The following is a 13,564-nucleotide window of genomic DNA, read 5'->3' as shown; positions in this document are numbered from 1 at the left end:
TCCTAATTTAATCAGAACAGCTCCTCCCACTCAGAGATCTACCCACCAGATCTCATCAGCTCCTCCTTAATTACCAAGGCCCTCTGAGAGACAATCTCTGTGGGGAGGAAGATCCTCTCATTTCATGGGCCTGCTAGAATAGTCCATAAACCAAACCAGTTAATTCGCAACCAGGTAAATGCAGTAAACTGATAGTAAATCCATTGTCACCAGAGGCTCAACCTGCTTTGTTACTGACAATTATGAAAAAACTTCACAAAGAAAAAAGAAACCAAATCAGATATTCACTATTTTTTAAATTAATTTATTAATTTGTTGTAATCAGCCTTGACTAAGAGAAGTTAAAGAGGTAGCAAGACTCAACCGTCCCATCCCCTGACTGCAGATGGCAGAATAGCTTCTAGAATCTACCCGTGGAAGAATACTCTGTCAGATTGCTGGTTTATCATTTAATGAAGGCCAATCAATTTCCTCTGAAAACTGTACTGGTATGGCACATTTGGGAAATGTATTTGGGAATTGATTTGGGAATACAATTTGGGAAATATTCCATCTGGGTATTTGGGAAATTATTTTGCTTTAATCAGAAAAACTAAATTTAACTTATGCCTATGTAATATTCAATACTGAAACATAATTAGTTCCTGCCCTTCCAGTTAGTATCATAGTAGGTAAGGACTTCTTGCCTGTCTGTGGTGCCCTGGACATTTTTTCTAGATATAGTGGTACGCATGATGGTACGGGAGGAATTAAAATCAAGATAAATGGGAAAAAATGGCAAACACTGAAATCCTTAGATTGGGATCATAATTCTCTAAGTAGGGAGATAGTATGGGATAAAATTTATAATAACATGTGGTAGGCAGCTTTCTAAGGTGGCACCCGATGATCTTTGCCTCCTGGCATTCTCACCTATATTAGCTGAATCTTTCCAAAGAAATAGACCAACAGGATGTATGTGTGTATGTTTGTATGCATGTATCATCTATTTATATATAGAGAGATTTGTTACGTGGAATTGGCTCATGAGATTACGGAGGCTGGCAAGTCCCGAGACTTGCGGGTGAGTCAGCAAGCTGAAGACCCAGAAAAGTCAATAATGCAGTGCCAGTCTGAGCCGGAGGGCTGAGAACCAGGAGAGCCAATGGTATGATCCCAGTCTGAAGGCTGGCAGACTAAAGGCCTAGGAAGAGCCAATGTTTCAGTTTGAGTTTGAGTGCAGGGAAAAGCCAATATTCTAGTTCAAAGTGCTGTTAGGCAGGAAGAATTCACTGTTATTTGGAGGAAGGTCAGCCTATTTGTATTATTTAAGTCTTCGATGGGTTAGAAGGAGACCACCCCCAACAGGGAGGGCAATCTTGCTTTACTCAGTCTGCCAATTTAATCTCCTCCAAAGATGCCCTCACAGAAACACCCAGAATGATGTTTGACCAAATATCTAGGCACCCCATGGCCCTGTCACATTGACGCATAAAATGAACCATCCAGAGACTCTGGTGTGATCTCTGGAGTGTGGGCTGAACCCAGTGTCTTGTTTTTAATGAAGCAAACAGGGAAAAATGGTGAGGTTTCACTTCTGAGATAAAAACAGAAGACTGTGACTCAATTTTGCTGGTACTCCTCTCTTGCTCTCACTTGCCAGCTAGGATGAAGCCAGCTGCCACATTGCGAGCTGCCCTGTGGTGAAGCCCATATGGTCAGGCCTCCGGCTGACAGCCAACAAGGGAGTAAGGGCCTCACTGCAACAGCCCTAGAGAAACTGAATCCTGCCAACAACCACTGAAGGAGCTTAGCGGTAGATGGACCTCGAGTGAAGCCTTCAGATGACTGAAAGCCCAGCCCACAGCTTGACTGCAGACTTGGGAGTGACCAGAGCCATGGCTAGACTCTTGCCCCACAGAAACTGTGAGGTAATAAATGTTTGTTGTTTCAAGCTTCTAAGCTTTGGGGTCATTTGTTACACAGCAATAGATAATGAATACAGACTGTGTAAATGAACCAAAACATAGTGAATAATGAAGCAAACAAAATAAATCAAGGGAAAACATTCAAACTTTGCTTCCAAGAAAGGTGTTTTCGGCTCTGGTGGAGAAAAAGCCACCCTCTAACCTGTACTGGTTTTCATTTTCGTCTCTGTTTCGCTCCCAAAAGGAGGAGGGCTGCTGGACAGCAGTCGGATTAAAGGCCCCTTCAGCCACGTGCAGGCTGCCCAGGTGGCCCTTCCAGGATGAAGGCCAGGGCCTCTCGATCCTTCCCTCTCCTCCCTTGTGAAGTGAGAGAAGTCTGGAGGCAGCTCCCCCAGGAGCGTCCTCCTCCTGCGAGCCTCCTCCTCCTCCCCGCAGTCAGGACCTGGGAGGACGGCCCAGGGGAACGCTGTGATGGGCACTAGATCAAACTCACTTCTCCTCTTTCGGTTCTTCTCGCTAGCGGAGGCAACCTTCAGGATTCGGATTCAGGCTTCAGGCTAGATGTAGACAGAGGACTTTGGTTTGCTTCTCCTTCTAGCTCCTCAAGCAGACCTGAATCTGTTGGGGTTCAGGCAGTGCACCAGAGCTCTGTACTGCCGCTTGAAAATGAAAGCTCCTGGGGGGCCTGGGTGGCTCAGTCAGCTAAGCATCTGACTTCAGCTCAGGTCATGATCTCAAGGTTGAAGTTCAAGCATTGCCTCGGGCTCTGGGCTGACAGCTCAGAGCCCGGAGCCTGCTTTGGATTTTGTCTCCCTTTCTCTACCCTCCCTCACTCGCACTCTGTCTCTCTCTCTCTCTCTCTCTCTCTCTCTCTCAAAAGTAAATAAATGTTAAAAAAATTAAAAATAAAAAAAAAAATTGGAACTCCAGGGGTGCTTGGGTGGCTCAGTCGGTTGAGGGTCTGAGCTGTCAGCACAGAGCCCAATGCAGGGCTTGAAGTCACAAACTGTGAGATCATGACCAGAGCCGATGTCAGACGCTTGACCGCTGAGCCAGCCAGGTGCCTCGAGTGTCTGACTCTTGATTTCGGCTCAGGCCATGATCCCAGGGTTGTGGGATTAAGCCCTGAGTTCGGCTCCAGGCTGAGCCTGCTTAAGATTCTCTCTCTCTCTCTCTCTCTGCCCTGCCCCACTCATGCTCTAAAATAAAAATAAATTAAAAAATAAAAATAAAATCTCCAGCAAGTAATTGCCATTCCCTTACCCCGGTGTTTCAGGGTGTGTGTGTGTGTGTGTGTGCATATGTGTGTGCATTTGTGCACATGTCATTGTGTGAGGCTGCTTTCACACGAGCTTACACCTCCCTCAAGGATAAGATCCAGGGATTCCTGGATATTTTGGACAATGTTCTCTCAGTGCCACTGCTAACTCACCATTTCCTGATATGGGCCGAGGTCAAGGATACTGGGGAGTCAGTTTATTGTTCAAGGGAGTATCTGCAATACAGCTCCCTGCCCCTCTCAGCTTTGCTGGTGTCCCCAAACTAGCACAGTGCCTCCAATGCCTACCCCCCAGGCCAGCCCCTGGCAGATCCTATTGTTAGCCTGAGTGTTTCCTGAGGAAGTAGACACACCCTGTAAATAGCACAGCCCTGGAGCCCTGCTGTACTGTCATCCACTCCCATCCATCACAGACTTCTCAAAGTCCCCAGCATGGACTCATTCGGGCTGGTCACACCTGCCTTGGGAAGAAAGGAGTCAGCGACAGCCCTATGGGCTGTGCCCAGGACTTTGGCTTGGCCCGGGTTACTGGGATTCTGGTATGTACAAGTAGGGAAAAAATTAATTATGTTATTACCAGGGGGCTAATTTGTATCTGCCTTGACTTAAAGGAAAAGGCGAGATGAAAGACTGGTACTATAGACTGAATGTGTGCATCTCTTCAAAATTCAGATGTTGAAACTAACCCCCAGGAGGCCCCTAGGAGGTGATGAGGTCATGGGTTAGCGCCCTCACGGAAGACACCTGAGCGCCGCCTTCTCCCTTCTGCCATGGGAGGGCACAGTGGGCAGTCAGCGCAGCTGGAAGCGGACCCTTGCCAGGCACCAAATCTGCCGGTCTTGATCCTGATCTCCGAGCCACCAGAACCGTAAGGAATACACATTTGTTCGTTAGCTACCCGGTTTAGGCTTGTGTTAGAGCAGCCTGAATGGGGTAAGACAGCAAAGAGGTCTTTGGGATCGGGGATTATGTGTGGATGCCTGTCTGTTGCCACACCAGGCCTGATATGACAGTAACCCTCCATGAGCGATAGCTGACCAGAGGTCACCATTCAGTGGTGGACACCATTCAGGAAGAGTTAACAGGGTGCCCGGGTGGCGCAGTCAAATGTCCCATTTCGGCTCAGGTCATGATCTCATGGTTCGGGAGTTCAAGCCCTGTGTCTGGCTCTGTGCTGACAGCTCGGAGCCTGGAACCTGGAACCTGGATTCTGTGTCTCCTCCTCTCTCTGCCCCTCTCATGCTCTGTCTCTCAATAATAAATAAATGTTTAAAAAAAATTAAAAAAAAATTTTGACAGAATGCAAGTGGAGGAGGGGCAGAGAGAGAAGGAGACACAGAATCCAAAGCAGGCTCCAGCCTCTGAGCCGTCAGTGCAGAGCCAACGTGGGGCTCGAACTCACCAACTGTGAGATCATGACCTGAGCCGAAGTGGGACGCTTGACCGACTGAGCCACCCAGGTGCCCTGATACCTGATATTTTAAAAGATAAAAATGGAAATCATACCCCAAATACTGTCAATGTAAAATTGTAATCATATGATAAAACAATGAAATCTTTGATACTTCTGAGTCTTTGAAATGGGAAGATTTTGTAAAAAATTCCCATAAACTAAACCAAGTATCATTCCTACAGTTTCTTTTTTCCTAGTTTGTGTGTACTAAATAGGTCTTTGTATTTAATCTTCCAAGTTGATAGTCTTCTTTTTCTTCACTAATAGATCTTAGAGAAATCCTAGAAGTAGAACATGAAGACTACTGTTCTAAGAAAGTATCAAAAGATATACTACATCATCTTACCTGGAAAAGCAGCAGATCTTTTAAAAAATCTAATACCTCAGGGCGCCTGGGGGGCTCAGTCGGTTAAGCATCTGACTTTGGCTCAGGTCATGATCTCGCAGTTTGTGAGCTCGTGTCCCACATCGGGTGAACCCTGCTTCTCTCCCTCTCCCTCTCTCTCTACCCCTCGTTCACTGTGCCCTCTCTCTCTCTGAACCCCCCACCCCCCCAAAAACCCCCAATACCTCAAAGAGAAAACAAAACCAGAGAAGTTAATATTAAAAAATGTGAAACCAGTTTATCCATTTGACAAATGAGTGCTACTATGGTTTATTTAGTACTTACATGTAACATATATTTTGAAAATTAAGAAACAAATAGGTGAGCAGCTTTTTTAGGGAACTTGTGACCATTCTGTCTGCTTCACAGGTTCCAGGGGTCAGATGGGTTCCAAACTGGGCGGCACTTTACTCCTCCAGCTCCCTAGATTTCCATTCACGGCCCTCCAGCAATCAGTAAATAGTACAACTTGGGAGAATTTCAAAATACTGCTCTTTGGCCATAAAGAAATTCTCCCAATTGAAATTATAATTTGATAGGTTTAATTACTTTATAAAAGCTTCAAGTGAGATCATGAGGCTAACCAGATACTGATTTATTATACTAAAATATAGGCACGTTTTCCTTTAAATATTTGAGATCCTATCTACAGTGCCTCCGTTATATTCATTCAGATTATTCTTATATTCTAAAACAATGAAGCCTCTAAACTGGTGGAATGTTGCCAGAGGATTTCAACAGAGTCTGAAGGCAACATAACCAAAAGGCATAGTTTAAATTGGCTTAGGGAATGAATGGGCTCCTTATCAGGGCAGCTGAAGGCTGTACATAATTAACAGCCTCTGTCAACATTCACAGGGCCCCATATAGAACAGGCAGGCCCTACAGCCCTACCGAGCGGCAACCTCCAGCTTCTGGCACCTTAAAATCCACAAGACCTCAACAAAAAGACAGCCCCAACCCCTCACTAGAAGGATACATTTTAGTTACACTAGCAGGACCACAGAGCAACTGCTAATTAATGTTAATTACCTGGAATGATTGTGTTCACATTAGCATTGAGACTTCCAATTAGCTAGCTGTCCTCAAAAATATAAAACACTATTTATGGAGACAAGTTTGTATTTGTAATTACTGATTTTATTTTATTTTTTAAAATTTTATTTATTTTGAGAGAGAGAGAGAGAGAGACAGAGAGTGCATGGGAGGGGCAGAGAGACAGAGAGAGAATCCCAAGCAGGCTCTGCACTGTCAGCACAGAGCCCGACTCGGGGCTCGAACCCACAAACCATGAGATCATGACCCGAGCCGAAATCAAGAGTCAGTCACTTAACCGACTGTGCCACCCAGTAAAATCAGTAATTACCCCTGTAATTACTAATTTTAAAGTCTTTCTTGTGTTATTATTTATGAAGGGTATGAGAATGACCTATTAACCTTCCTTTTTTTATGACGCATCGTCCATTTAATTCAGCTTGGATATTTCTGTATCAAGGGTATTAAATTCATTCTATGGCAATTCTTAGTTGTTTTCGTATATACTGAACCCATTTCCCTCACGAACATGTACAAAAACCGAACCAAACCAATCCAGAGGAAGTTTCATTAAATAAATTTATTTGTTAAAATAATTTAACTCCAAATACAACTGTTGAATTTGCATTGAGTTATAACTACAATCCATGTTTTAATCGAAATGTCAAGGTTTAACAACTGACATTGTTACAAAACAATAAACTGTTGTTCAATTTTAAATGGTCAGTTGTATTAGAGCTCAACAATGAACTGTGAACTATATCTCTGGGAAACCCCAAATCAATAATGATAAGTCTGTTTCCAAAACCCACTGCGGTCATTCTTGAAACCCTGATCAAGATTTAATAGATGCACAATGACACGTTAATTAAAAAAAAAAAAAAAAAAAAAAAAGACCCCCATAGTCTCAAACGTTTGATTGGCCAAGGAGACAGGTAAAGCTTACCAGCGTGAACACAAGGCTAGTGAGAAGAACAACTAAAAACCAAAACAAACCAGCGGAAAACCAACAGCAACAAACAAAATAAGCACTTTCACATTCAGACATACACGGACAACATTCCCATCGGAAAACTCCTGAAAACACACAGCAGACATCCTTAGGCAACATTTCTTCACAAAGAAAAGCATAAAATATCAGTAGTTTTTCCACAGAAGAGTGACGGCAATTCTAGCACTTAGTCAAAAATTCAGTTCTAGTTCTACGAACCAAAGGAAAAGATCACGGAGCACCTTTCGATAGTTTAAGGAAGATTTTACGTAACACTTTTGATCCGATGCTGGCGTGTATGTTGTAAATTGAACAAAATGAAAGGCATCCGTTACCATCACTATCACAGCTTGAAAAAGACCCCCCCCCCAAAAGCTGCAACATAAAAGGGGGAAGAAAAAGAACTTAAAAAACGCTGCCTGTGTTGAAAGTAAAACAACACAAAAGGAAAACAAAGGAAAAAGCTTATCACAAATAGCTAAAGAAAAAGTGGGTCTTTGGATCAAACCATAACATTTTTAAGGCATGTTAGAAAAACTTTCACTTATCTAGGTGCTAGTCTGATCAGGGCATAAAATAAATAGCGACACAAGGTCACCAACTTTTCTCTGTAGCCACGATGATTTGTGTGCCAACAAATTTAATCCTCCCGTTCTTAAGCTTGTTATTAACATCTCAACAAACACATTCATTCAAACCGAGTTATATTCATACCAGATGAAATACCAACAGTTAAGAGCACAAGAGGGTTCCCATGTTTCTGGATATCTTTGATGCTTTGTCACTAAATATGAAGGGCTGTGTGCAGACGCTGATCAGGCAGCCAAATCAGTTCTTATCAACATCTTTACAGTGAAAACCCACCTTACTGTCTGACGCAAACACGGGGGACGAAAATCCGGATTTTTAGTTAATCTTTCCACCTTACATTTTGCCATACTTTTCATATTTGACTTCTTTTTCTTGTCTGCATGGCAATCCATAGTGTAAAACTGTAGAGTCTTTACAGATGTTTTTAATATGTGCTCTTAGTTGTCTGTTAAATATGGAATTCTAAAAAAACAATCATTCTGAGAAGTTAGACGCTTCAAGTCTCAACCGATTCACTAACAAATATTTCTATTTTTCAGTAGATAAATCGTACTTCTTGAATCTCTGGTTTCTCTAAAGGTTTGAGTCAAATCAACTGTTACATACTGAAATCTGTTTCAGTAAAATGGGTTAGAACTTTCCATCCTGTAAACAAGGTGCTTCACAATTGGGGGTTATAAAAGAAACAAAAACAAAAACAAAAACCGATATTGAAGAATGCAAATATTCACAATTCAAAGATTTTTAACAATCACAGCCTGGTTGGATCCACATATCTCTGTTTTCTCACCTATGAAAAGTACTATCCACCTTTCTGCTATCCGCTAAGCTTAATGCCAGCTCACTAAACACTTGGGTGTTACCAAGGATTTCAGAAAGTGTCAAAAACACGCAAATAATTTAAAAAATGTTTTTCTACACTATATTCTGCAGTCGGGATGCTCAGTGTAGGCAATGATCTCTGACTTGTGCCAAATTCTCAGGAACAATAAACACACATGCACACGCAAACACACACTCCTCTCTCAGGTACCCACAGAAGACCAGCGGTTACTTGCCCAAGTGTGTGAAAGCAACAAAGTGTGGGGCAGGATGCAGATCGCAGGCTCAGCGCTATTGCAGTTCTGAAGGCCAAATCTATCTCCAGAGGATTCGCTCAGGATACTCTCTTCAGCATTTACAGCTCTGAAGTTTGCTCAAAACCCTTCTGCACTTGATTGTAAAACCTACGAATAGGTTTTTCCTGTGCCACTAGTCATGCAAATGATAAATACTTCACGGCTATGAAAACCCAAAATGTCAGAGCTTGAGCACCTTTTCAAAAGAAAATATTCTCTCTAGCTTTATTTGCCACTTCAGTAATCAGGGCAAAATTGTTATAAGAAAATCTTTATATAATTCCCCAGGAAAATTAAAGATAAAAGGGTTGGTGTTTTTTTGTTTTTGGTTTGGTTTTTTTTTGTCCCTTACCTTCCACTCTATAATTTATGTTCTACTTTTAAGCCCAAATTATTTCACATGGTTATTCAATTTTTAGATGCCTGCAATAAAGCTCTGCTATAGCAAACGTGATTTCGAAAGCAGGTTAGCCAAGAATCACACCACAACCAGAGCCCTTAAAGGCAAGAAGGTCTGCTGCTTTAACGAACGTAAAAAATGCAAGATGTGTGTACTGTCCTGTGAGGTTTCTGCAAACGGGAACACGTGGATGCAACATGGCTTCATTTTCCTTACACGATGGTACTAGTTAATCTACCAGAACGCTTCTTGTGAGTAAGGCGAGGCAATCTTCCCATCACATCGTTTTCTTCTTGTCAATTAAGACCATGCCCGCTTTGTTAACAGAGGGTGGGCTTGGGGGTTGAATTCGGATCAAACCCTTGTGAGAGCCTCCATTTTGGGTGGCAAAGCAGGTGATTTAACACATTCGAAAGCCAGATCGTATTCGTACACAACCTGTTCTGATTTTTTTTGCTCTAGCAAGGATCGATGCACGAGTTAGTTCTGCGTCACACGTTAGGATAACATCTACAGTTAAGCATCAATTTTGAGGAACAGAAATGTGTCAGCTGAGGAAAGAATCTCTCCCTGTAATGCCGTTGGCAGGTCAGCTGTTACTGACTTGACGGAATACATTGGTTAGAAGCACTATCTCAAGTCCTGAAATTTCAGTACTCTCCGTAGGAAAATATTTCTCCTTTACTTATTTTTTTTTTTTTTCAAAGAAGACAAAATATCTTAACCGCAAGTGGTCATAGGGATTCTTCCGGTTTCTCTCTCATGATTATTTTGAATTTATACAATAGTTGCTTCTGTCAACTCGGTGACAATGCCACCACAGCTTCCGAAGGAGATCACCCTGTAGACTGGCTATGCCTTCAGGTTGCAGGTGCGTCCAGGAGGCCGAGGACAACGGTGAAGACTGTAGCTACTGACCCCAAGTGGTACTCAGAGACCTCAACTGACAATCACTGCTCGACGCCGAACGAGGGCGGCCGTTGCACTGCAGAGTCACCCCCCACACCCTGCGGACTCCGCAGTCGTGCGGACGAGGTGCGCCCTCGCCTGCGGTAGCGGGCAAGGCCCGACCGGGGCGGCCGCATCGGACGCTATTGGATGTTACAGGCGGAACAGCACGGGTCGTCTTTGTCAGGCTGCGCGGCGTAGTTCATCTGCCTCACGATTTCGGCAAAGAGTTCGTCCACCATCGTTTTGCTCTTCGCAGAAGTCTCCATAAAGGGGCAGCCCCACTCTTCGGCGAGGGCCCTGCCTTCGTTGGATGACACCTCCCTCTCACTTTCCAGGTCCACTTTGTTCCCAACCAAGATGACTGGCACTTTCTCATACCTACAAGAGAGCAAATGAGACACAGACGTTATAAAAGTTGGCACTCAGAGGCTAAAACGTATCTTCTCTCTTTTCATTCTATTCTACCACAAACATTCTCTTTAGTTGCCCGAAACGTCATTTGCCTCACTTGGCTTGACATCTCCCTGAGGGCATTCAGGTGCTGCCCTCACAGTGGATAGTAAATGGGGTTTTGGAAACGAGGCTTTACATGAATCAATTATACAGCTTCGAAAATCAATTTACCTTTCCAGATATATTTGGAAAATTATTCTCAGAATCTCAGAATAAATCCTGTTAGGTGGCTTAATTTAAACTTTTTCCATTCTAAGAGATGCTTACTCAAAATTTCGGTTGATGAAGTAATAGCTCTACTGAGCAAGCAAACGATTTATAATTGTCAGCATTTTACTCCGCTCCATAAATATACAAAACTGGTCATGTTGGAATAGTTCCTAAGACAAAAGACAGTAGAAATCATTAAGATGGAAACTATCAAATATGACTACATTCTATCCCTTTGATAAAACTGTTCCAGATTAGCCAGTTGAAAGACATCATGGTTCTTTTCAGCCTGCAAGGAGTAAACATTTCAGTCATTAGCTTTATTTGATGCCGTCCCTTCCTTCCTAACCAGCACAAGTGTGCCATAGGCCGAATGTTTGTGCCCCTTCTTCCCAGTGTTGAAGCCTAAGCCCCACTGTGATTGTATTTAAGAGTTTGGGGCTTTGGGGCAGTGATTTCATCATGGATGGGATTGGTGCCCTTTTATATGGAAAAGAGGGGAGTGCTCCCTTGCCCCAACCCTATGTGAGGGCTCAGCAAAAAGATGAGTCCAAGAACGAGGAAAGCGGGCCCTCACCACACACAGAAGCTGGCAGAGGCTTGATCTTGGACTTCCTGCCTCCAAACTGTTGTTTAAGCCCCACATTCTGAGGTTTTTTGTTACAGCAGCCAGACAAAGATAAGGCGTCTGTGAGTTATGACATCTGGAAAAAAGCTAGACTAATAAGGATAACAAAATGGTATGAAAAGAACAAAGTAAAAAGGCCCTAAATCATTTTGATACCTAAAGCTGATCTATTCTCTTTATGATTGTTACTCACAGTGTAAAAATACATGGTGCTACTCTGCATAGTTATTTACTAATATTGTTTATGTTTGTTCTAAGAAATGTTGCTAATATATTTTCCTAAGGCTATCATTTTTACTTTAAACATCATTTATTTATTTTCTAATTTTTTTAAGTTTATGTATTTTTTAGAGAGAGAGCAAGAGAGCACGAGCAGGGAACAGGCAGAGAGCCAGGAAGAGAGAGAATCCCAAGCAGGCTCCACGCTGTTAGTGCACAGCCAGACAGGGGCTTGATCTCATGAACCATGAGATCATGACCTGAGCCAAAATCAAGAGTCAGATGCTTAATCACATGAGCTACCCAAGTGCCCCAAATATCATTTTAAAAGCTTCTCGTGATTTTAGTATAAATCAGTGTGTCTGTGTGTGTGTGTGTGTTTGTGTGTGTGTGTGTATGTGTGTGTACCTTCCTCTAAGCAGAATGCATCTCTAGTCTATAAAGGAAGTAAACCACACCATTGCACATAAGGATAACAAATATGACAGGACGCGGCCACTCCATCAGAAGAGAAAACTACCACATAGGACTTCACTGAGGCGGGGTTCGTACAGAGTTTTTATCATTCAGGAAACTGAGTGCTGGGCAGGTGGTTAATATGAGTGAGAATCCCTCCACGGTCTCCTCACTCGGTGAAATTGGTTCTCTCCCCTCACTCATGCTTGTAAAGCAAACTATATTCCCACCAGAGTCTCACTTCTGTCTCTGGCACTCGGTCAAACTGAGAACTGTTTCAACAAGAGGGCTCCCAGCAGTGCGCCACTTAGCAATCTGGAACATAAAAACAACTTAAAAATGTGTGGGGACAACTGTATCAAAGGTAAATCTAGAACTTGGGTATTCTTTTGCAGGAAATGGATTTGGACAAACTCCAATGTGTATCAGTGGCTTTATCTGAATTTACTGTGGCCCAGCTGGGCCTTGTGCTTTGTGGCCTCAGATCCTACTGCGAGCTCTGGCCGTACGACACACGGGTTTTTCACACCTTCTAGGACTCTTCCCTACAAACAATTAGGTGTGCCCGGTGGCCTCTGCAAGGACAAGTGGCAGCAAGGTGAAGCTGCATTACAAACGCTGCGGACCAGCTGCTTTGCATATGAGCTCTCTCAGCCTTCCGAACTTATTTTACTCACAAGCTTTTAACTGCATTTTGGTTTTCCTTATGAGAGTATATACACCGCAGCGTTACTTTAAATCACCTTGTTTGGCAGGGAAGGAACATAAACATGAATACAATCCCGAAAAATGTATTGGTTGAATTTAATCGGGTTAAAAATTAATTTCAATCTCTGTGGACCATCCTTAACAGGGAAAGTGATGACATCACTTTCTCTTATTAGTTAAGCAGTAAGTGTTTTAGAGACTATGTTTTTAGTTTAAATAAAGTATGAAATCATGTTTTATAGGTAAAGAAATAGTTCTTACACTTCTAACTAAACGCTACAGCTGTGTGGATTTTCAAAACTTGCAAACATATCAAATCATTAGCAGTTGTATCACGCACCGTTTGAATCAAGAATCTGAATAAATGTTGCCAACGGATTCTCAAAAGGGCAACAGGAACACTGCAAACATAAGTCCGTATGTAACAGCATTTAGTTAACTGTCCAGTGAAGGTGACAGTTTAGTAGCAGAGAGCCTGGCCATTATATCACTATCTGAATGGTCAGTGGTCTTCTCTAAGACCGAGATGCTAAAATGGCTGGAGCAATTCAGACTGATGTCCTCAGAAGACTTTCAAAGGTCTTGGGGAAAAAGAAGTATTCTCTACATCTCGGAATAGCAGACGGTGAGAAATTGTGTCTCTTGCTGTTAACATTAATACATGACACCGCAGAAAAGATTCGAAACTGGGATTTGGAGGCTCGGCTTCCAGCCTGGCCACTGAGGCTGCAAGACTGAGCAAACCTTGCACCGTATTCACCTGTAGTCACTTCCTTGTCG

General features: G+C 42.9%; 1 protein-coding gene across 1 annotated transcript in view; it reads right to left on the bottom strand.

Moving 5' to 3' along the window:
• Nucleotides 1–6,615: 6,615 nt before the first annotated feature.
• RAP2A (RAP2A, member of RAS oncogene family) overlaps nt 6,616–13,564 on the bottom strand; it is a 35,895-nt gene continuing 28,946 nt past the window's right edge. The window contains exon 2 of the mRNA XM_027065121.2: nt 6,616–10,488. Within this exon, the coding sequence (XP_026920922.1) occupies nt 10,251–10,488 (238 nt within the window). The 3' untranslated portion in view covers nt 6,616–10,250. The remainder of the gene's footprint in view (nt 10,489–13,564) is intronic.

This window comes from Acinonyx jubatus, chromosome A1 (assembly GCF_027475565.1).
Source record: "Acinonyx jubatus isolate Ajub_Pintada_27869175 chromosome A1, VMU_Ajub_asm_v1.0, whole genome shotgun sequence".
NCBI lineage: Eukaryota > Metazoa > Chordata > Mammalia > Carnivora > Felidae > Acinonyx > Acinonyx jubatus.
This window is presented reverse-complemented; position numbering and strand designations above follow the sequence as displayed.